A 24640-nucleotide genomic window follows, 5' to 3' on the forward strand; every position below is an offset into this window, starting at 1 on the left:
GTAATATGTTCTGAAGGACGTCTTTAACTAGCTGAAGATCATTCTTGATGTCTGCCAGCTTATCCTCAATGGAGGGAGGGTTTAATGCATGTGTGGGTGGTTTATGGGTAGATAGTAAATGAGATTCTTCAGAGGAGTGAGAGGAGGTAGGCATTGTGGAATCCTCGTAGGTCAGGAGGTAAGTAGTAGGGGAGTTAATGGGCGGTTGCGGGCTAGTGGATGGTGCAATTCAAATTATTTGTGTAAATATTGGGACAGACTAAGACATCTGACATTCCTACAGTGCTTGCATGTGTCTTATATACAGGGACTAAACAAAGTCAAAAGCTGCCTCCCTTAAGTACCTGTGAAGTGATAAACTGTAATGGGCCCGCTGGAATCTGATAAGTCCCCTCCGCCTGTTACTGCTCAGAACGAAAGCAGACAACCTGCAGGCGCCGCTGAATGTGTCCCACTGCCTGAAAATTACACCCAGAGAAGTTTAGCATATTTCTGTGGGGTCAAACCTTTTAGCAGGGTAGACGGCGGGCACCCTGCGAAAAGAGTGGGTAGACGCTGTTTACCGCACGTACCCTCGACTTGTCCCCTAACTCCACAACACTCTACTACAATCTACTCCACTCCACTATACTCCACGATACTTAATTCCACTCTATGGCATTCTATAACACTACTCTGCTCCGGATGTATGACGTTACAACGCATGCTTTTACCACGCATGCTGTTACAACGCAAGTATTACAACGCAAACCTTTACAACGCATAGCGCTTTGGGGTTCTGGATAGTGAATAGTTTAATTTACTATTCCAACTCCAGTCCCCGTGGACACTAGGGAAGGTGTTGGATAGTAAATTAAATCTATTCCCTATCCTAGAGCGCCCCCCAGCGCAATGCGTTGTAATGGTTTTCGTTGTAAAACCTGCGTTGTAAAAGCACTGCGTTGTAAAAGTTTCGTTGTAAAGGATGTTTCCCCTCTGCTCCACTCTATTCCACTCCACTCTACGCCATTCCTCTCTGCTCCACTTCACTCTACGACACTCTACTCCACTCCGCAACGCTTTTATCCACTCTATGCCACTCTAATCCACTCTTCGTCCCCGCACTCCACACCACTCTTCCTCTACGCTACTAACTTTTAGGCATGATGAACAATGCTTAACTTGAGCTGGTTGTTTCCAGTGCTTGGCACCAGCACTTAATTGTCAACACCGGCGCTGATGACACTCTGCCACATGGGGGCGCAGCTCATCTAACTTTGAGATTAGCACAACAATGCTTGTTTATGAATACAATATACATTAAAAATGACTCATTTCCTTTAGCTTTGGGGACCTGGAATAGTCTGAATGGTCGCATTGTTTTTAGTACTGTCATTGGCAGTGATGACGGGGGCAAGGGGTGGTGTAAGCTGCAGTGGCCTCCTGGTCAGGGTCCTGGCACGTATTATTTTACGAATTAAGCTCTGGCTGGACAGCAGCCACGCTGGTGTACAACAAGGCTAAAACACATTGGCAAAGCCAACAGCTCTGGCATAGGCGCGAGACCTATTGTATTTTCCAATGCTTGTTTTTTTTAAGCACGAGAAGATATTACTTTAGTACAGGAAGACTCAGTTCGAGTCTCGATGTCGACTTAACATCCTGTGATAATATTTTGTTAATTTGTGATGTGTAATAGTTTTGAAATTTTATTCAGTGGCTTCCAATTAGTATTTTATGTTTTATGGGTACTGCACCTAAATAAACTATCCATTCATTCGGCATGTGATTAAAAACATCAATTTAGCGCCTACAATAGCGCTCACATCCAGAACTGCTGAGGCCCGCACTTTGCCGAGGTTAAGCCACAACCCACGTGTCATGGCTACTGATGTGGTGGCAGAGAAGGATTACACAGGTGGGGCTGAAAAACACGGCGTTTCCCTGTAACACCACTTCTGCAGAAAGACCCGCAGCAGTTCCTGGAAGCACCGCTCCTGCGGCGGGCTCAGGGTTCCTCCAGTGAGTATTATGTGTTTTTGATGCAATAATATCAGATGCCAAGCCACGGGTTTCAAGGTCAGCGACTTCCACTGGTGTAAAATCTTTCGTTCTCCTGCCACCTTGTGGCTGGATCTGGAACTGGCAGTAAGAAATAATGTAAAACAATCTTAATGCATTATCAACAGAAATAACAATTGTCTTGAGGGAGTTGACACCTTTGTTGCGTCGTCGCCAATAGATATAAACTCACTTCCGATCACAATGTTTCCTAATGGGGAGATTTGGCGACCTGCACAGGATCTATGCGAGGTCCGGCGCTGCAGAGCGAGTGGGACTGGCTAGCCATTCATCCTTCAGCAGCACGGACTTTTTTGTAAGTTACGTGAATGTCATGGAGCTGTACGCAGTGTCACCTACAGAAAATGAGAGTTAAGTTACCTAAATAGGGCCCGATTCACAGAACTAACTTAAGACAAAATCCTAAACTTACTACTTTTGGTATTCACAGAAGTTAGGACTTTGTCTTAAGTTTGTCTTAAGACAGACTTAAGACAGACTTAAGACAAACTTAAGACAAACTCCTAACTTAAGTCTGTCTTAAGTTTGTCTTAAGACAAACAAAACCCTAAATTCTGTGAATACCAAAAGTAGTACGTTTAGGATTTTGTCTTAAGTTAGTTCTGTGAATCGGGCCCCATAGATTCTCAGGCGCTCGGACTTCACTAGCCATGAGCATCTAGCCCAGATCGCGTCGAGCAGGTGTGCCCAGTCCGCCCTGGGGCAGCTTTGCAGGTTTCCACGTTGGTTGTTGTTTTCACGTCGAGGCTAGGCTCAGGGCCAGATGATGGAGAGACGCCGCTCCTGTGCGAGAATGGAGAAGTGGACCAGGGCCCTGATCAACAGGACAGACAGAGAACATGGCCCAGCTGACTGACGCCTGCACGGAAGGACTCAAGGAGCTGAGGCCCCCAGACGCCATAAGGACATAAACCCAACAGGCCACAATCGCGCCATCGAAAGGATTACGGGGCCGAGGGACTCCAATGACGCAATCTAGGACTGCATGTGTTGTGAATCTGCCCCATTTCCCATCTGCTCTGTATTACGATAATGCCCCGGTCTTCCCACATTCAGCAGGACGCAGAGGGACTTCCTCTTCGTGCATTAGATACAGCAAGTACCTCATTTCTGTGTTTCCATCTGTCTGGATAGAAATGCAGAAATTAGATATTTTCCGTAAGTAATGGATTGAGCCTCCTCTCTGCATCTAATGCACAATGATATTTGTAGGAAGCTGGCTCTGTATATACTATACCAAAGTGAGGTGAAGTGTGCACAGAGTCCAGTGGAACCCCAAAGGTAGGCAGAGGTAAAGGTAGATAGCACCTTACTCTCTGTGGTAGTGTTGGCGAGCAGTCAGGATTATCAGAGGGTAGTGTTAAGCATTTGTTGTACACACCCACAAAGCAAATGAAATCACACACTCAAAGACTGAACTTCAGACCAATTTGTTTGTATAAAAAATATTTAGATATTTTATTTCCTAGAACCACTTTACAGATTACTGTGCACGTTACTTCTTGGATTACTTTTTAAGTTACTTTTGATAACCAGTGTGATATGCTTAGATATCACTCCGGGACATCTCCTAGACAAAAAGTAAGTAATACAGTTTTTGTGTATTTGCAGTGTTTCAAGATTTCATACAAACCAACTCCACACTGGGAAGATTTTTCAAAGAAAAGCAGTCAATGCAATCCTATGGGAGGAAATGAAGTTATCGGTTTACAGGTAAGTACTTTGTTGTGGGAGTTGGTTTTCTGGGGTTAGCACCAGGGTTCCCCAGGGTCGAGGATGCACCCTTGAAACACCCTCAACGGCACTGCAACACCCTCAACGGGTGCAAAGTGCTGAACCCAAATTTTATCCAATAGGGGATAGGGAGCCTCCGGTTGGTGGCTGCTCACAAGCAGGCAATAAGGTTGTGGGAGCAAAGCTCTTGGTGTTAGGCTCAGGGCAAATCAATTTAGCACCCAAGTTGCACCTGCGGCTGGGTGCAGGGTGCTGTTTTGGCATCGGGTGCCCTGTTGGTTTCAATGGGGATTCTCCGGTTGCAACAAACACTGCAGGCTCGGGGACGAAGATCTTCTGGAGGTGACCACCGGTTGGAAGTAAGTTGGGATGTCTGGGGAGTGCTGGGACATAGTCGGTTCCGAGGCCGTTGGATGTCGGGTGCTGGGGTGTCTTTAGACATCAGGTTTTCTTACCAGCTCCGGTCGGGGGGGGGGGGGGGGGAGAGACCCTCCAGAAAGGCTGCAGGCGTCCATTGGAGATTCGAGGCAGGTCAGAGATCACCAGATCTCAGGTCAGAATTGGGTTTTGCAACAGTACAGTTTAGGGAAAGAACATAGGCTCTGGGTACCTGGTTGGCAGGAACCAAGGGCACACTCAGTCAAAGTACATCAACTGTTTTACAAAAAGTGGGGGCATCAATGCAAAAAGGGGCACTTTCCTACAGTATTGTTCTTCCGATCATTAATTTAGGGTCAGATATAGTAATATTTAATTCACAAATAACAGTTGAAAATTACACACCAACATTTTGTGAATCCAATCTGATTTTTTGAAGTGATCTATGTGCTAAAAAGTCAATTAGAAAAATAGGGACTCACAGAACAACCTGCATAATTATTATTTATGGTCTATAATCAAAGGGACAGTAGAGCACCATCACTGCGATTGCATTTCAAAATTGAACTTTCATTTTTTAAAGCAGATTTCCTTAAAGGAAACTGGGATGCACTTTTTTTCCCAAAAAGTTTTCCACTTTGAAACATAGACCACTGCCTATTTCCTTGCCCCCCACAGTTGCTACTGCTACCCAGATTCTCAAAGGAGAAGGGCTCTTAAGGGACCTCTTTCACTTTTCAAACAAGTTACCACCCTATCTCGAGTGTTGTAACTGATCAATGGTTTGCAACTGGTAGTGTCAGGAATGCTCCAAACACTCCCCTTCCAAACTGTGATTCGGCACAGATTGAAACCCCCATTTTGTGATTGGGATTTTTTTTCCAAAATCTGAAAACCGACTAGGTACTTTGGAAAACAACATTTTGTGAATTGCAGGGGTTGCGACTGCAAAACCCATTAATATATCTTCCCCTGCTGGTTTCTCAGGATTATCTACCCTGGAACCCAGCTCTCCTGTATCTTCCTGGGGTTCTCGGAGGCAGGATTTCAGGTCCCTCCTGATATCGTCTTATTTCACATAGGAAGTGCTGATCGTATTCTGGAGTGGTCCCAGCTGATGAAACCCGGTTCGTCAGCCTCTAAAGAATAGTCTGGCCTAGCCTCAGGGTTTGTCTTCCTAATCACCCTTTGCGTCCTTGGATGTCAGCATGTCTTTCACTGATGTCCATTTGTTCCCCCAAAGGCTGCCATAGTGTTGTGTTTGCAACTTTAGGCAGTGTAAGAGCAGATGGGCCAATTCTCCCTGGTCACCAGTCTTCTCCAGTCGTGTAGACTCCAGTCTATGTGACTAAAACCACAGTGGCGCACACACCTTGAACCTCGTAACAGTAAAAGGGCTACTCACCCAGAGTGCATGGCGTAATCCAGCAATCTGTGCAAACCATCCAGGTGCATATAAGCCCCTTAGGCAAAGCAATACTTGTGTGCTGATCTTTTTGCCTCCAATCTGGCCAAATTATTTCAAACTCTTTGATTATGGGTATCTGCCTAGCACAACAAACAAAGCAATGCTAGTATCAATCCTTCAACCAGCTAGGGATCCCTTGAATGTAGCTGCATATTGTCCATTCCTAATTTTAAACACGGAATACAACATCCTCAGTGATATCCTGCCACACAGGCGGCGACCCATTCTGCCCACTTTAATACATGAGGACCAAAATGTCTTGCTCACGTGCTGTAACACATCCTTTAATATTAGAAGCCTCTACATTATTACAGGAAAGGCTCCCAATCTTGTTGCACGCGGCCGGGCTTTCCTTGTACTTGGAAAAAAGCTTTTGACCCACTCAAGTTGCGCTTTATGTCCAAAGTACAGGCAACATTTGGGAAAGGGAGGTAAATGCTCCATTGGGTCAACATGCTTTATGCCAGAGCAACCAAAGGGGTTAAATCTGGGCAATCTATACTGGCATTGTATCACGTGGGAGAGGAAGCCGGCAGCGGTACCCACTCTCATCTTTGCTCTTCTCACGAGCCATTGAACAATCGGCCATCAGAATGCACATTTGGCAGGAAGAACGGTGAATTCGGCTGGAAGTTGCTAATCGGTCAATCTTATTAGATGCAGATGATACGCTGCTTTATGTTAGGGATGTTTAGAGATATATCTATCAACAATTTTGAATACTCTTACCTCCTTCATAGTATGGGGCCTGGGTGTTTTTTGGAAGAAATCCAGTATATTCCAAATATCCAGTACACTACCACAATTCTAGATGGAATAAGATGCAGTATGAAGGAGTTACATTTTAATATTTGGGAATTAGGATATATCTTTAAAAGGCTAGTCTATTGCAGAGCAATCTGGGATCTGCTGTGCATACACCGAGATCTCTGTTTGCATTCTGGTGCACGCTCCCTTGTTAAAGATTGCAGGAATTACTGTTAGCATGAGCTGAAAGCCATTTTGTTCTTGGCAGCCATTTTAGTTAGCCATGTGATCGCCATGTGCTTTCTCCCTCTTCCAGAGCCCTGCACATGCTCAGAAAGACCTAGCTGGAAGAGTGCACCTGCTCCTAGTATAGAACAGTCAGGCTATTCTTACTGATGTGTTCAGTTTAGTCTCCCCTCCCACTTTGTTGAGCAAGCACATTTTGTATACCCATATTAGTCAATTTGCATGCTTGTATGTGCCAGGACCTCCCCTTGGTTTTATGCGGACTATGTGACCTATGCATATATAAGGCCCCTGTTCTCCGTACTCCTTAGAATGCCTCCTACAGCGGCCTGAGGGTACCGTATGAGGCAGTCTCCCTCATGTGAGGTTAATAAATGCATTGTTTTTATATTACAGCTTCCGTGCCAATTTCTTCCTCGTTGGTTTAAAGGACCAGGTGTATCAGTGAACCCCATAGAAGGTTTTTATTTCTTCACCCTTTGTCCTGTATGTGCTGAATAGCTCCATCCCAAATGACTAAGCTATGCAAGTAGATTTATAAAGTGCACGGCGACCCAGAGACAGCAGAGAAGGAACTGTTCCACAAAGACTAGTGGTGCCATTTGGAGGTCCAGGTTTTACTGTTTCATGAATCTCTCCTCCTTGACCCCCAAACAATATTTTCATGTACTCTTTGCCGTGTGGTCTCATATGGGCCTTGAACAGAAAATGAGTGGCATCAACAAAAGTAAAACTGGATAAGTGGTCTTGAGATCCCTGATTTTGACCCATATTATCTGGCAGCCAGCTACATTAGGGAGTTTACAGGTTGTCACTTCGAAGAGTTGGCGTGTACTCGGCAATGGGACGGCCACTTGCTTGCAGTTTTCTTTCCTAGTGCTTCATCTCCCAAAGGACCTCCTATACTACTGCACACTACACTGGGTTGTTTGAAGCAAAGCCTGAACAAAACATATGTAATTATTCTAGAGAGGGGAAAAGTGGCTTTGAGATTTATTGACTAAGCAGTCAACAAAGTTTAAGAGTACGTTGTCCAGGTTTACTTCTGTAAACTCTTGTGAATTCTTGAAAGTAGTGAATCTGCATGAATGCAAGGACTTACGCTTGCAAGCGCAGTATTGTGAGTCTCTTGACGGCTTGACCTCAGTGATGAAATGGATGTGCGCCAATGCATTTAATCTGAATGAAAGCAAGACGAAGCTGCAGTGTTTTGGCCAATTGCCAATCACCAATGCACCATAGAGGTGGCTCTCCGATTAGATGAACCCCTACTTCAGTTGGAGCAGCTAAAACCTGGGGGTGATGATTAATGATCTGAACATGGGTGAGCATGGTCTCAGCATCCTGTTGTCTATATTTAAGGATGTGGTTTAACCCCTCCCCTGCTGGTGACGGAACCACTCCGTCATCAGCTGCGGTCGTGCTGTGCTGATGACGGAGCGGTCCGTCACGGCCTACGTGCGCGGAGCGTTCCATTGTGCGGGCGGGGCCGTGACGGAACCGCTCCGTCATGATCACAGCGCAACCGCGGCTGGTGACGGAGCGGTTCCGTCACCAGCATGCACCCGCCACGCGGCCGCCCCGCCCCCTTAGCACTGCAGCGGAATTGCCGCCGCAGTGAAGGGGTTAAAGTGCTTACAGTGGTGCCCAAACAAACTCATAAGAAGGTAGTACTAGCCAATATTTGATCACGCCTGGATCATTGTAATGCTCTATACTTGGGGCTACCAATAAAGCCTGCGGCCCGATTGTAGAGAGTCCAACATTGGGCTGCTAGACTGTTGGCAGGTGCAAAGCAGAATGAGCCTGCCACACCTATATTGAAAACCCTGCGCAGGTTCCCTATGGACAGAGGGATACAGTTCAAAATTGCTTGTTTGTCTCACCAAGCCAACAATACGCTGAACCCTGAAATTATATCAGAGAAACTTCAAATCCATTCTTCGCACCAGCCTCTACAGTCTGCGGACGCTTTTCCTTTTACTACTTCCCGAATAAGCCTGGCCTGAAAAGGTGGTAGCACTTTTTCTTTCTTGACTCCCAAGTTGTGGAATGCTCTCCCCCTTTAGTTAAGGGGTAAAGGCAATCACCTAAAGTTTCATGAGGGTTCGAAGACAAGGTTGCTTCAGTAAATGGGTTATTGCAACAGTCTTGTAGCGCCCGGACACCCTTCTTAGGGTAGCACTTGTGCTTTCTAAAACCAGGTAATCGTCTTTAAGAATCAAGACCCTAATTGTGATGTTTCCCATAAGGACTTTACGAAGACTGTCCACTAATTATCTTTTTTTTTCCCAGATACTGGCGTGCCTCAAACAAGTTTTACTACATGATCCCTCAGAGAAATTATATTTAAAGTTGCAGAGCAGTTCAGCCAAGTATTTTTAAAATAATTTTTTGTGTGTACTTTTTGTTGTTTTGAAAGCAAAGACCCTGTCGTGCTTTCATGCTACTGCATATATTTTCATATGATACAGGAGCATTATCAGAATCACCAAATTAGTACATTTTGCAAACTTGTGCACATGTATAAACGTAGAAGCCGGGGTGCTTATGGGTTTGTGTTTTCTATGAAAATACATATATATCGCAATATTTAAATATGATTATACTGAAGGCATGTGAACATGTTTATACATTTATTTAGATTACAAATATTTATTTATAAACACATATGGTAATGTCGGATCATATAAATATTACTACATGTGTATTTGTACAGGTATTTATATAGTGCAATTTGTGCCTTGTACAGCAACGGCTCAGGCCATATCAACAGGAAAGGACGCGGAGATCTAACCACCAGCGGCTGTTCTGCGTCCCACGTTATGCTAACATGGGCCAAGGTGGTAGATCCTTTTCGGTGAGGACCACAAGATTGTGAAACTCTCTACCAGCATGCTTGCGCCAACCCAGAATCAAACTAGAGTTCAGGAAGGCCTTAAAAACGTGGCCTTTCAAGCAGGGATAGTACAAGTCAGCCGTTTGCTCGCTGCTTTAGTCTGTGTAGCGCCGGGAAACCTGTTTGAGGTAGATGCGTGCTTTAGAAATGTTTAATTATTATTTCATGAAATTGCATCATTATATGTTTAAGTGTGTATGCGCGTATACATGGTGCTATTTATTTACATGTGAGGGCATGTCTCTATATAGTTATATATTAATCTTTACTTACTGGGGGGGTGTGACAGGGAATTACCCTTCAACCGCTGCCCATACCTCCACTCTCAGACTCATCACCAACCTCTCAGACTACTAAGGACTCCTAAACACCCTTTCCAAACTCTTCCCTCCTTTTATCCTATTCATCCAACTAACAGGCGCACTCGTCCACCACTCCCAATAACAACTCGCATCTTCTCATCACTAATCCACTTCAATGAACCTATCCCTTTCAAAGCAACACAGCACATTCATTAGATCTGAATGAGGACTAATGTAACACACTAACGACAACTAGTCCACAAGAAAAGAAGTAGAAAACAAACACTTTACTGACCTATTAGCTTCTTCCCTCTAACCTTGGGTTCCTGAGTAGCGTCCTACTAGCCGCAAAGCAACTGTACGTCTCGTCAGGGGTAGTAAGCGCTATATAAATATAAGAACAACACAATAACAATAGTTCTTGGTGTCAACAAGACGTCGTGAGTTGGCTCAGGCAGGAGCCAAGTCTATGGTAAGTTGGGTTCCTTCGTTTGACCTTCCTGCCGAGGACAGCACAGTCGCAAGATAACCTTAATGGGAAAACCTCCTCTTCAAAGGGCACTCCCTGCAGGTGCTGCTGAGGGCCTGCCCTTCATGTCCAATTAGGGTTCTTTAATAATCCCCTCTTCCTCAGCTTGTGGTCGGATGGCAGGGCGTTGACCTACTCGCTCTAAATGTCAGGGCCAGCCGTCATCTCCAGACAGAGCCTTTAGACCTAAGGAGAACGCATTCCATCCTGAAAACCTTTACTGGAGCCAGAATGGAAAATATATTGAGAAAGAATAAGTGAGACGTGAGCATCTCCTAGTAACTTCACCACAGTGAAACCCATACACAAGAGAGAGGGATACAGATACTAATTACAGTCTTATAAGTTTAAATAAGTTATTGCTAAGGTTTACTTTAAGATTGTCCTCCAGCATCTGAAGGTGTGACACTGAGTCCCTCCAGAACTAGGGGGCTTCTGAGAAAGCCATTCGACAGTAGGCCATTGTGTTTCTTTTTGGGCCTCAGCATCTAAGTTGATGGAACAAACAGGTAACTTATGTCGTTGCTGCATCAGTTGCCGTGCAGCGTCCCATGTGGTTGTTAGAATAAGTTAGCCGAAAGGGATATCTCACTGGGCCTGTTCTGTATCCTCTTCGCCTGGCATTCGCTTAATTGAGCACAAGTGGGGGGGTTGTGTCTTGGTAATTCACATTCTTTACGTACAAACAGCATTAGTTCATTTTTAGCATTTCTAATTACATCACTTCAAAATTACAGTGAGTTCCACTGAAATGAATTAAGTGTGGTGTTACTGAGAAAAGCAAAAATTCGATTTTTAAACATTTTTTGCGACAGATAGTCTTTAAATAACAAACAACAATCCACAACAAATTACCAATAATGAAACTAAACAAAGGTAGTCATAAGGGTTAACCCTTAACCACAGCCCCGTATCCCTATAAGGGAGAGGTGTGGTGCAGCGGGCAGAGCGGCTGACGCCGGAGAGCAGGGCTCACAGTTTGATCCCCCGCGCCAGCTCAGCACCATGCGACTCTGGACAATAGCTCACTTAATCTCCCCGACGGCCCCCAGTGCCTTGAAACCTCACATTTTACACATGTATTATTATTATTATTATAATAACCAAAGCCCTTAAACAATAACCCTAAAACTTAACTTTATACTCTTAGACACACCATTATGCCAATAACATCTACAGAAAGCCCCTCCACACAAATCCCAAGCCGTTAATGCTGGATCTTAAACCCTTTCTCTTAACCCCAACCTCATTTCCTTAAACTGCATACCCTATTCCCCAACCGTTTACCCATAACACACATACCTCAAGCCCTACACCTCACTGCCTAAGCCCACTGCTTTAACCGCTAACATTTACCCTTTAAATCCTAAACTGTTAACCCTTTCCCCCAATCGCTTGTATCCATAACCACCTAAGCATTGTTCTTTATCCAGCTCCATGCTCCTATACCGCAAACCCTAAGCCACTTACCCAAAACCATTAGCCACTTACCATCCAACCATAATCCCCTTTAAAGCAAACCAATAAGCTGATACCAAACCCTATTACCCCAACAATTATACCCTTAGTCACTTCTCCCCTTTCACACCATCCACCATATTTTGAGAAGACATGATTTGGGAAGTGTTTCTTTTGCAAAGCATTTATGTTTTAGAAGTGTTATTTTCAAAGTTTCGAGGCAATACCTGACTGGTCGCCTTATCAAATGCATCTGGGTACATAATAGATTACGGCAGGGTTGAGTGCGGTCTCCGACCTGGTTTAGTCTATACGGAGCGTATGTGCCTGCCAAATTATAAAGAAACAAATATTGAATCCTTTTCCCATAAAAGAGGCAGGGCGCAAGATCCCAGTCTATTTAGTAAGAGTGAAGTATTGACGAGCTCCACAGACAATCTTTTAGTAGAAATCCAGCTTTAAATGCCAACTGACCGTGCGATTTCTTACTAACGGTGAAATTGAGGATTTTAAGATTTTGAATTTGTATGAATATAATTTATATATCTTTTTCCTTCTTCTATGTTTGTAATTATTTGAAGGACAATTTTGTGTAAATTAAAAACTAAACTAAATTAACCCGTTGGCTGCTGCCGTCGGCCATTGGCCGACAGCAGCACTACCTTGCTGGTGCTGCCGTCGGCCAATGGCCGACGCGACCGCGCCAGTTTTTGAAAACAGCCGCACTGCAGCAAAAAAGCGGAAGCAGCCAACGGGTTAAATGAACATCACGACTGAAGGATGATTTTGTTCCCAAGCGCAACATGAAGTTAAGTGAAGGTGAAAAATTTCTTTGTTCTAACGAATGACAAACACAAAGTTTTGACTGCTTCAAAATCTAACTACTACGTTGGAGAAATAATTCTGTTAATGGTTTTGGAGATAAGAGGTCTCCAGGATTCTTGCAGATTGAATTAGTTTAATAAAAAACATATCTACTAAATATGTGGTCTGGTGGCAAAACCGCTGATCTTGGAACCTGAAGACACGGCTTTTATTCAAAGCTTTAGAGCTTGACAAACACATTTCATTTGAACTCAGTCCAGTTTTCATCCTGGATAATTTACACAGACTGCATTGTTTGTTGGCTCTAACATTATTCTTTATTCTCATTATCACAAGCTATCTTCTATACTGGCACTTTTGAAGCTCTGTACTGTTTCTAAAACTACTGATCTTTTATTGTTTCCTGCTTAGGATTCATTGTTTCCTCATTCTCTTAGTAAGTCATCATCTTTTGCTCACAATCAAAGCAATACTTTTGATTTTACTCTTAATTTTCAAAAACAGATTGTATACTTGCTCATACTTATTATTTTAAACTGTATAATATTGAGAGAATTTATTTTCTTCTATCCCGAGGCAAAACTTCTGATCCAATCTCTCATTCTCGTACAATTCACTACTGTTGACCTTTATAAACCGGTTTCCACAATATGCTTTCCTTCTATTTCAGTCCGTTCTTTATTTTTCTTGGTCATTCGAACTCTGCTCTCATTACTCCTTGAGTATCTCATTTACACTGGTTGCCTATTTTATATCACCTTCATTTGTAATATTTACGCGTCGAATAAGTGTACTAAAGATCTTGCTCCAACGTACCTTGCTAAAATTCTACCAAGCTGCTCGCAATGTACGTTCAGGAGAACAAGGCTCATTTTCTGCCCTTTTCTACCCTGTGCACTCTCCTGAATTAGGACTTTTACTTTACTAGGCTCAAGACTGTAGAGCAACTTACCTCCTACTATCTGCCTTTCCCTGCCACTGCTTTACTAACTGTGTTAACAGTTACCTGCTAGGACTTGCTTTCGCAAACAGGTAAGAACAATTATCCCTATTTGCGTTTTTGCTTCTTATGGTCGTGTGCGCGTTAATGAGACTTATTTGTGCTATTACAGATATTTTTTTTTACCAGTGTACATATCACTTCATCTCGGTTCTGAAAGGAAAAAAGATTTTGGGGAAAAAACAAAACAAATGTCAACATGTGTAATGTAGCATATATGTTATTGGTTTTACGTATTGTCTTCCCCCAGATGTCCATTCTGCTGTTTGATATATAGCTCTTTCAAACAGAAGACAAAGTCCCACCAGACAGCAGATGTGGACATACGCCATAACAAGGGTGACGGAGATGCCACAACAAGCGCAATGGAGAAGCCACAGAACTCTGGATACTTCCCGACACTAGAAGTGGAAAAAAATCTACATCAAGGATAGTAGGCCAAACACCTTGCCCTTTCTCCTTCATTCCATTCCATGTGCATAATCATGTACACTTTGGCGTTTGCCAATCACACAAAACTTCAAAACTGTCCCAAGAAAGGCCACAATGCATCCGTCGACCCTTTCAACCAACCACAGAGTGTCATAGGATGCTTAAGCATCTGATCACCCATTCGCTTTCCAGTCCACCTCTTGCCGGGACCCCGCTTCACACAGTTTACTCAGCTGAGAACTGTGTCTCATTGGCCGAATTGGCGGCAGGGTACCATGAGGCTGTAGAGAGGTTAAGTGTATCTCCTCAAACAGATGGATATGGTTTATTAATTACCCATTGTTCTTGTGACCGCACATGATTACGGCCAGTAAAGCCATCTTCGTACATTTTTCTTGTAGTTTGCAGAGGGACTTGTATTGAAGTCTGGTCCTGAAGAATGCCTAAGAACTCCGGTTGGAGTCTAATAAAGGTAGAAACATGTTGACCACCAAGGGGGTGTATTTGTTCTGAACTTCCAGTCCTCTTATTTTTAACCCTATCCAAGGACATCACTGAATAAATAAATTGAGTCCTTGAGATAGTTTTAAGCACTCACTCATTTTGTTTTTGCACTCTGCCCCTCACTCACTTACACTGCTCAGGGTGATCCCTAATTCAAAACACCTCAGCTCCTCTCCACCCACTACACTAGGTGGAGAGTTGTAGCCCACATCTGGGACCTCACAGCCCCAGTGTGAGGTGGGAGCCCAAAGCTGAAGCATGTCACCCTTGGGTGAGTGGGGGTTCTCGTTCTTATAAAGATCACTTCCCCTTATTTCTAATATACAACCCCCGACCTAAGTAGACAGTATCTTTAGTGAGTTTCTTGTATAGGTAGGGAGTGATACATTCTCATTGTCTCCCTTAGATCCTTGGTGAGGTAATGACACTTTGGCCTCTGCCAATCACACAAAACATCAAAACTGTCCCAAGAACGGCTACAGTGCATCCCTAGACCCTTCCAACCAACCACTGAGTGTCATAGGAAGCCTAAGCATCTGATCGCCCATTCGCTTTCCAGTCCACTACAAGCTAAGAAACAGTGGCATATTATTGAATAAAGGCATAACTCTGGCCTTCACACTTAACACATAAAGACTGTAGTAATAAGGGACACTCGAAAACCACACCCTTCCAGCCACGCACAACCAGCGGAACAGCATGCTACCAGACCACAATGAGCTCTGGCACCTGGGCACTTGCAAGGAACACAACATACAACTGCAGCACACAACAGTCTTTATGGGAGAAATGCTTCACTCACAAATCAAAGCTTTGAGAGCGTACCACAAAAACGAGTGCGTGTAAAAGTAAGTACAAAATGAAAAATTATCAACAAACATTAACCTAAGCATCTGGAGCAACAGGGTAGATTCTGAAGTACTTGCCACCCCTGCTGCTGGCTACATACATTTTCAAACATAAGCTTGAATTATTCTACATTTACAGAACTGCACGGTTTTACACATTAAACTAGGTCTTAAAGCTGCATTATCTGGTGACAAAAGTATTAGCCTCACTTTCATCAAATAAAGCACTTAAAAATCACCTGTTTTTAACATGTTTTTGCAGGTATTTGTAATGATTTAGTCTGCCATGTTTTGATGATGCACACTTTTCCAAATTGGCTCTCTGTAGCTTCAGTGTGGACAGTGTTCCTCACATTAGACCAGATTTAGCCAAAAGGACAGCGCGCTACAGATCAGTAGGAAATTTAGCAGCTGAGCACACACAGATAAAACACAGAAAAGTGTGATTTTTGAAATTCTGGTTTTGTTTTTTGGTTGTGTGTTTTTTATGAACAGCGAAAGCAGACACTACTAGTAAAGCACAAACTCTACATTTGTTTACATTGTGTACCAGTCCACAGGTGCACTAGTCTGGGAGAACACGTGCAACATCCTAACAAGCTAGTGCCTCTGAAAAGCAAGGGGGGCAGTGATAGTCCATCATTTCTGGTTTCTTGTCCAATGTTCCTTGTGAGCTGGCTGCTGGTGGAATAGCCTCTTGAACCAGTTTGTGATTTCCTTTACAAAAGGTATCATCCTTGGACGGACGCCTCTCATTCAGCTAAGTGTCGCTTTCGTCAGAAGGATGCAGATAAAAATGGCAGACATTATAGCAGGACAGAGTGTAGTAGTCTACTGAGCGGACTGTACATTTTTCCCTAGGGTAATTCCAATGAAACAATGAAATATTGCTCGACTTGTACAGTCTGAAAGACATCTGCGCACAGCTCTTGCTGTTCTTTTGCAGCCACTGATGTCTCATACAGCAGGAACTTGCCAGGCCTAACCTTCAAAGGACGACAGCAAGAACAGGACGCTGGCATGTGCAGGTTCATATTACTTCGGAAGCATTGCAAAGCCAGCGGCACTGCCTACCAGCTAAGGGACTTTTTCAGTGGAGGACACCCAGTGTTATTTCTGTACTTGAAACGTCATAGTTACCGCTTCTCCAGCTTCTTGAACTTTGCCTCTGTTGGGGTGAAAAGAAAAAAAGCAATCAATAAAGCAAAATGAGCTCATCTAAAAATACTCAGTGGGCATCTCTCACAGGCTCTAGTTATTACATTACAGTGAACATGTGCCTCTTTGGAGAAGGTGTGGTCTAGTGGTAACCGCGCAGGGCTAAGACCAGTGGGGTCACACGGTCATTGGGTACATTCTAGCAGCAATGTGTGGGCTCATGCAGGCTGCTAAGTAACAACTGTAGCAGTCTTGGGGGAGTGGGAGGGGGGGTCAGCTGTCTTTCTGGCAGAGGTGGGCTTCCACATACCAACATAATTGTGAGCAAGTCAGTTTGTGGCCTTGTGATTCATCTTCATTGCATGGGAATGGCGCACGCGGCTCTGGAATACTCCAGTGCAATAGAAGGTTGGGTGGACGTCAGATAGACCGGCAGCTGCTACCCGCAGGTGGAGATTGCTCTTGCTTGGGGTGGGCAGAGACTGAAGAGACTGCCTGTGAATTTCAGAACTGGTGTGACTTGCCGGCCCAAGACCTGATGACAATACGCTGCAAACCTCAAAAGTACTGGGTTTATTGCAACCAAATATCCACAGCTTTCCCCAGAGGATCTGTTATGGAGGCTAGGATGAGCCTACTTCTCCTGAAGCCCTCACTGCGGGGCCCCGTACTTTACTCCTTCCATGCCGTGCCAGAAGGGGACACAGGTGGGCTCCCCCCACTGCCCCAGCCTGATCACTGATCTCACCAGGAGGAGGAGGTTGCACTGACAGTGGAACTATTTCTCTTGATGTTCTGCTTTGAGAGATATTGTGGGTTGAGTTCCTGGGTTTTGACACCATTGTCTAGGCTGATAGCCAAATGGCCAGTGGGCTCACCAGTGTCCATTGTGGCACCCGTGAACCGTAGGTACACCAGTCACCAGAAAATCTCAACAGCGGCCAACCGATACCAAGATACAGTCCACAAATCCAATGACCATCTACAACAGGTATCGAAGCTGCACTTGCTCCATAGCAAACCAATGTCACCAACTGGACTAGTCTTCTAGACTCTGAACTCCAGTGCAATGGTCTGTGTCCCTTCTCTAGACAGCCGATTAGATCACTTCCGAAAAAACCTCTAGAAGCAGAGAAACAATATTTTGCAGGGTGGGCAATCCACTGTTGGGTAGTAGATTAGTTTGGCATCAGTGGGTTTATAGAAGAAGGTGCACATAATACATTGGAGTACATTCCATTATCTCAATTCACTGCATACTGAAAATAGGCTTGGTTATACAGATGCAGTTGACCTCTTGATTTGAAAAGGAAACCAGAGCGCTTAAAAGAGAACCTCAGTCGACCTGAACACCTCCCAAAGGATAACATTGGCCTCAGGGATAAATATTAAACTTTTCAAGTGCCTAGGGCTAAAGAGGTACAGTAATTACCAGGGTCACATGGCTGACGTTATCTGGGCCCAACCTACACAGCCTATTCACTTGTTTGGATCAGCAGTTCCTCTGCACGCCTACAGATAAGCCCAGGAAGAAGAGGAGGAGGATAAAACAGAAGGTGCTCTTCCTCCCTTTTCTGGTGCTCTGTGGCAGGCAGAGGTTTTTGGGAGTAACCTACATGGGTCCCGCCTTTGCACCGGGTGTCCCAGGATCACTCCAAATGGATAACCAAGTTAATCCCTCTGGGCACTAGACTCCCCTGGGGCAGTGAGGTCCAAGCTTACTATCGAAAGGAGCTGGTTAACAGGTTAAGTGCAAATGTCAGCTAAAATTAAACCCCACAAAGAAGACCAAAAGGTGCAAGCTTGGTTCTTTGGATGAAATACGACCCAAACATTGACATAACGTTTCCCTGCCAGGCATCAGATCTTCTCCGACAGTGGCCCCTGTGGCCGCCGCTTATCTCTGAGAGAGCGTGTAGGAGAGCTCAGCAATCTTTGGGACTCATCAGGTTTAGTTCAGTGTTTGTACACAAAGTGCAAGTCAAACCACCTGAGGTGGCAAACAAAATCACAGTGTCACAAGACTACTATCATATATCTGACACTGCTTCAATGGTCATTGGATGCTATCTCAGTGCGCCAACTTCCCAGTTAGAAAAATTGGTCAGAAATCCTTTTGGTTAGAAACCCACCACCCAAACAACAAGAGTTACAAAGTATTACAAATGGCTAATTTAGGGTGGCAGGAGTCTTAGTGTACAGGTCCAGTTCAAATAACAATGTGATATCTAGTAGTTGGCGTCCATTCAGCACTCAGTCCAGGCGCAGATCAGCTGCCAACCCAGCAGGTCTCCCAGATCCTGTGACGGAGAATGAATGAAAGTGGATGTATAGAACGCAAACAAATGGCCAAGGGGGTCAAGGAACTGCAGGGAGGGTTGTTCAGTACAAACCTACGGTGAAAAAGAAAACCATCAAGGGATCCTTGCAGAATCACAAGAGAGTGAAGAGCCAGGTTTCAAGGTCTTTCGAAAACAAGGGACAAGAGTCTGAAAGTAGGTGACAGATAGCGGAAGAGAATCCATAGCTTAGCTGCAGCAACTCAAAAAGCTCTGCCAACCCATCTAGACTTTTGATATTTAGGAACAACCACATGGTTAAGGTGTGCAGAGCGAAGGTATCGGGAGGGGATACACCAATTAAACATTTTTCTCATTCCTCTCGGCCCAGTGTTATATAGCGTCTTATGGAAAATACATGAAGCTTTAAACATAATATGCTTGTTCATAGGTAGCCAGTGAAGCTTCTAAATGCAAGCAGAGATAAATTGATGTTTGGGGATATCGAGAATCAGTCTCGCTGCCGCATTCTGAATTAGCTGTAGCTTGGCGATAGTAGATTTATTGATCTTCAAGTACAACCCATTACAATAATCTAACCTAGATGAAATTAGGGCAGAATTACTTGTTTACGTGCTGAAATAGGAAAAAAGGGGAGCATCTTTTTGAGAATCCTGATAATTCAAAAACATGTTGATAGAGCTCGATTGACCTGAAGGTCAAATGACAAATTTGTTTGTACCATGATTCCCAAGTTTTTTGCTGAATCTTTTGACATGGGTAGAGTATCAGTGGGTTAGCACCCACCGTAAAGCCCAGAGCGGGTTCAAAACTTTAGGTGCTTGTTGCTCAAAAATGACAATGAAGATGCTCTAGCGAAACCCAAAAGGCACAGTTGCAACTGGGAATTGGACCCTAGACTTAGGAACTAATCAGGACTTTAAATGAAACCATCCCTGAAACTGCAAGGGTTTTGAGGGTGAATCACATGGTTTCCAAATCAGACTGATTAGCCACAGCCGAGAGAGTACATTTCAAGTGGCAGGAGTGAAGAGGAAAGACAGCCATGCTCGCGAAAACTCTGAGGTGGATTGAAATATTCTAGCAGCTACTGGCGACCTGTGTTGAGGTGCCCTTCACACAGATATTCTTCCAACTGCAGGTATTCTCGCAGTAAACTCCTCTCCATGATGTGCAGGTTTGTTCCCATTTTTTTATAGGCCTTCACAATTGCCCAGATTTTGCATAAGATCATGTGTGAGCCCCCGCCTTAAAGACAAACAGCCACAAGCAAACGTTCTGCCTCTGGTTGTTATATTATATTATTTTAATTTATTACGCGCATCATTCCGGGAGGGATATCACGGCACCAATCCAAGGTAACAGGCGGAGGGTACTACTTTTGGAACAGGTTAGTCTTGAGCCATTTCCTGAATTGGAGGTGGTGTTCACAGATTCGCATTTAAAGAGGCAACTTATCCTAATAGAAAAGGGCAAGGAAAGAGAACGACCTGTCTCTTGACCGGGATTTTCTACACCTAGGGACTGTGAACAGAGCTTTGTCACACGATCTTAGGAGTCTATGGGGAGAGTGGCGAGAGATCTTAGAAGATAAATAGGTGGGCCCTTCACCATATAAAGCTTTGAGAGTTAAGCAGCAGATCTTCAAGATAATTCTGTTTCTCACCGGTAGGCAATGTAAAGCATGTAGACGAGGGGAGGATGCCGTTCCAGAAGGGAGATTGCAAATGAGACGGGCTGTGGTGTTCTGTACCACCTGAAGTTTAGATAGCAGCGTCTCGTTGCCTGAGCATTACCGTAGTCCAGACGGCTGATAATCAACGCCTGAACTAAAGTTTTCCATGCTGTACATGGTAGTAGAGGGAAAGCTCTTCTCAGCAGCAGACACATTATGGGGAAACATGAGCCTGTGGTGGCCAAAACTTGTTCTTTCATAGTTCGAGTTTGATCCATCCACACTGCCAGATTTTTAGGTCGAGCCCGAGCAGCGCATGGGATGCTCTGCAAGGAATGCTGTATTCAGGTAGGGACTTGAAGCTCCATCCACTCTCAGCCTATATGTTTCATTGGCTTGTGTCATTGTCCACTGTAAACTGTGGCGGTTCATTGGTCAATAGGCTTAGTAGTCCCTCCTTAGTACCATCTTGTCTAATTTTGTAACCTCCCATGGCGACACCTCCTGTTACGTGTGTTGTTTACTCAGTAGGCTCGAATTACAGCCTCCGAGGACTATTTCTCAAATAGTTTTCTTCTGCCTGCTGTTGCTGGCAGGACACGCTCCCTCCTAACGCTGTAAAAAAAATTAATAGCACGGGCGCTGAATGCATTTGCAATGCAATAGGTCTTGCATTTGCGAGAGTTTAAGCTATTGGCATTGTAAATGACAATGCCTTTTATTTATCGGTGTTAAAAACAACACATAAATAAAAGGAATTGTCATTTACAATGCCAATAGATCAATCTCTTAAAAATGCGAAAACTATTGCATTGCAAATACTTGTTTACTACTAGTTTGGCTGAGGGGGCCACCTATGATAGTAAACATCTGTGCCAATTGTGTGTGTAGAGTTTCCTCGAAATTCAGATAATGTATGAAATACTTGACCCACAAGTCGTGGGAGAGGTGTGGCGCCGCGGCCAGGGCGACTGACGCTGGAATCTGGGGATCAGGGTTCGATCCCCGGCTCCGGCGGCAGGTTAGCCCAGCACCATGCGACTCTGGGCAATAGCTCGCTTAATCTTCCCGACGGCCCCCAGCGCCTAGAGACCCTAACGGGTGATTGTGCGCTATACAAATGTGGATTATTATTATTATTAAGGCACTCTTTCTTCGGCTTCGGAAGTTCAAGCCTGCCACCACGGTTACTGCCCTGTAACTATTTACTGCCCTAGGAGCCAGAGAAAAGGCTTCACAGCTGTGTAGCAACATCTGGGGATACCCTACAAGATAAGATAGTCACCTGGGAAAGGGCATGGGCAGGAACAGCTCAAATCAGGGCCAACATTTCTAAAAGAATTCAGATTCCAGAACAGGAGCCTCGGCATATGGATAACAACAGCCTAGTCATAAGAATAACAACAACCTCCCAAAAGGCTGGTCCTTTTGGCAGAACAAATTATTTTCAGTCAAATCATCCAACCTCAAGGTGGGGCCTAAAGCCATACCCTCCGCCAAACAATGCAGGGCAGAATCATGAATGAATGAATGAATGAAGGAATTTATATAGCGCACATCTACTCAACAAGAGTGTTCCCGCACATTTCCAAAGGCCTTCTCTGCAACCCCACTGGCATCCCAAAGTGCTGATGCGACAAGATGCTGCTAAGGCATGGTGCTAAGGAGAGATCGTTCATTGACTGAATAGCCAGGTTTTAAGGAGATTCTTAAATGTGGCTAAATCCGTCACCGATCTCAGTGGCACAGGGAGCGCATTCCAGACTTGTGCCCCTAGAAGCCTGAAAGAGTTGCCGTGAGGGGTGAAGGAAGCAGTTCTACAAGTTTTTGAAAAAGCCATGTCCAAGTTGCAGAGCCATTGGCAAAGAGACAAATGGGGGTCACAGAAAGGAAGAAGCTCCATAGGAAGGAAGAAACTGAGATTCTCATTGTGGGGCGAAGTTCCCAGGTCATGACATTGAATTCCTAGGGGATGTAGAACTTCACATGCCCTTAAACCTTTGAAATTATATAAAAAGGTATTGAAAACGAGGAGTATGTTTTATCCCATGGCGAAAAAATTGTACAACAAATGTTCAGGTGGGAGTGGATTTTTTTTAAAGTGATTTCCATTTCACTTTCTGGTGATGGACAAAGGGGCACCTAAATCGGGGTAACAACTGTGGAGTTGACATTTTGTGAATTGACAAGTATCTCACTGGGGAATGGGGAGGTAAACTGCGAAGATACAAGGTTGGGACTATATGAAGGAAGACAGCCTTTCTGATGGGTGAAAATTTGCAATGGTTCCCAACGCTGGAGGTTCTCCAAGCACCGATAAGATTACTGGTTTCTTGATAGCGACTTTGAGAAATCTGGTGAAGAAAACATTTTGTGTGGTAGGTGTACATTTGGTTCCTGATAGGATGTTGTCGCGTATGGTGAAAAATAGTGAAGCATGGAGTGAAAAATCTGTGGGATTTGATGCACAAGTCCTGACATTTGTCGAGAGAAGTGTTTGTCAGCAGCGACAGTCAACGGTTATTCCTGCATTTACGAAGAAAGATACTTTCCCATACATCTAAAGTGGTTTCAAGTGAATGAAACAGTTGCAGGCGAGGTTGGTGGTATATGTTAAGAGTTCACAGAGAAAAGGTATGAGAGGTGCAGCCTGCTTTGAAGAGGACCAATGCCCTGGCAGGATGTGTGAAGGGACTAGGAGCTTGCTGTTACTACTAGTTGCATCTGTTATGTTTTAAAGTGCAGTTAAATGCATTACTTCCTACCCCATGAACCTTTGTTGCTCAGAGGTTTACAGCTACACCGAGGATCTACTTGAAAGCAATGTACTTAGTGTATCTGTCAAAACACGTGAGCATTAGGAAACACTAGACATTTAGCTGTTCAGGAATAAATACAATTATTCTGATTTGTGTACTATGCCCCACAGTCCCTCAGCTATACCACATTTTGGAGAGGAAGTGTGTAAAATGAGAATCCATTACCAAGCTTTTTAGAGTATGCGTCCAACTTGTACGCTGCAAGCTCCAGAGATGCCACCTGCTCCTCAATCTGATCAATTTGTTCCAAATACGGCTGAAGGCTGGCATCTAAAGAAAGAAATCCAAAATAGTATCTTGAATACATTTTCGGCCACTTAAACAAAAAACCCATTAGCTCACAGTAGCGTAGGAACAAAAGATTGCACAAAACGTAAAAAAAAAACCAAAAAAACGTAAATCGTGATCTGCAATCTTAAATAGGTCAGCCCTTCCTTAGCACAGCAAAGGGGCAACCTGAAATGTTCTGCACATTTGAGCATGTTGGGAGGGTGCCAGAAAAGTGAGATGTGTATAAAGATTATTAGACATTCACATCAAAAGTATTCTGCTCAATCCCCAGCTATACATGACCTCTCACACGGATTACACAATTGCCTTTATTAGAACAGCACTACTGTCCATAATAAAACAAATTCCCACTAAAACCAGAGTTTCAATTAGTAGTCCCATCTCTCATGGTTGCCGGAATGGACTAAAATAATGACTTACTTACAGGATCAAGTAAACTCGGTTATGTTATGTTAATCCAGGGTTTATAGAGCGCACAGCTACTCGACAGAGTGTCCCGGCGCTATAACTCTGTGGCCCATATGCATCTCAACTCCAATCCTTTCAAGCTCCAAGAAAAGTGAACCCATGACTCCACTGGCTACCTCGAGAGGTCCGGAATCTAAATTCTCGCCTGCATGTTTAACCTAAAAGCTCTCAAACTACCCAGTCTGCTTACAGTCCTCCTCAAAGATTTCCCACACAGAAAAGGTTTTTTGAAGCAAAAAGAACTGCATCAATTCCCATTTCGCTACAACAATCCTTCCTTGGAGCTGCTATCTCCTTAATAAATTCTCTACCCTACAAATTCCAAGAAAGCCTATTTCCGTTTTACAAAAAACTAAACGCATACAGCCTTAGCACATATCTTCATTACAAGCTCCTTCTCCACCTCCTTCCCTTATTACACGGTCGTGCATGAACTACTGTGGGCGACAACTTCAACAAAAGCTGCAACTTCGGGATCGTTTATTGAAGTTTACTTCC

At 44.1% G+C, this 24640-nt stretch overlaps 1 protein-coding gene across 1 annotated transcript in view; it reads right to left on the reverse strand.

Annotated features, from left to right (window-relative positions):
* Positions 1 to 15451: 15451 nt before the first annotated feature.
* BLOC1S2 (biogenesis of lysosomal organelles complex 1 subunit 2) overlaps positions 15452 to 24640 on the reverse strand; it is a 29855-nt gene continuing 20666 nt past the window's right edge. Inside the window, exons 4-5 of the mRNA XM_078667979.1 lie at positions 23549 to 23653; positions 15452 to 16599 (exon numbers count right to left, since the gene is read on the reverse strand). Of these exons, the coding sequence (XP_078524105.1) occupies positions 16568 to 16599; positions 23549 to 23653 (137 nt within the window). The 3' untranslated portion in view covers positions 15452 to 16567. The remainder of the gene's footprint in view (positions 16600 to 23548; positions 23654 to 24640) is intronic.

This window comes from Lissotriton helveticus, chromosome 11, assembly GCF_964261635.1.
Source record: "Lissotriton helveticus chromosome 11, aLisHel1.1, whole genome shotgun sequence".
Classification (NCBI taxonomy): Eukaryota; Metazoa; Chordata; class Amphibia; order Caudata; family Salamandridae; genus Lissotriton; species Lissotriton helveticus.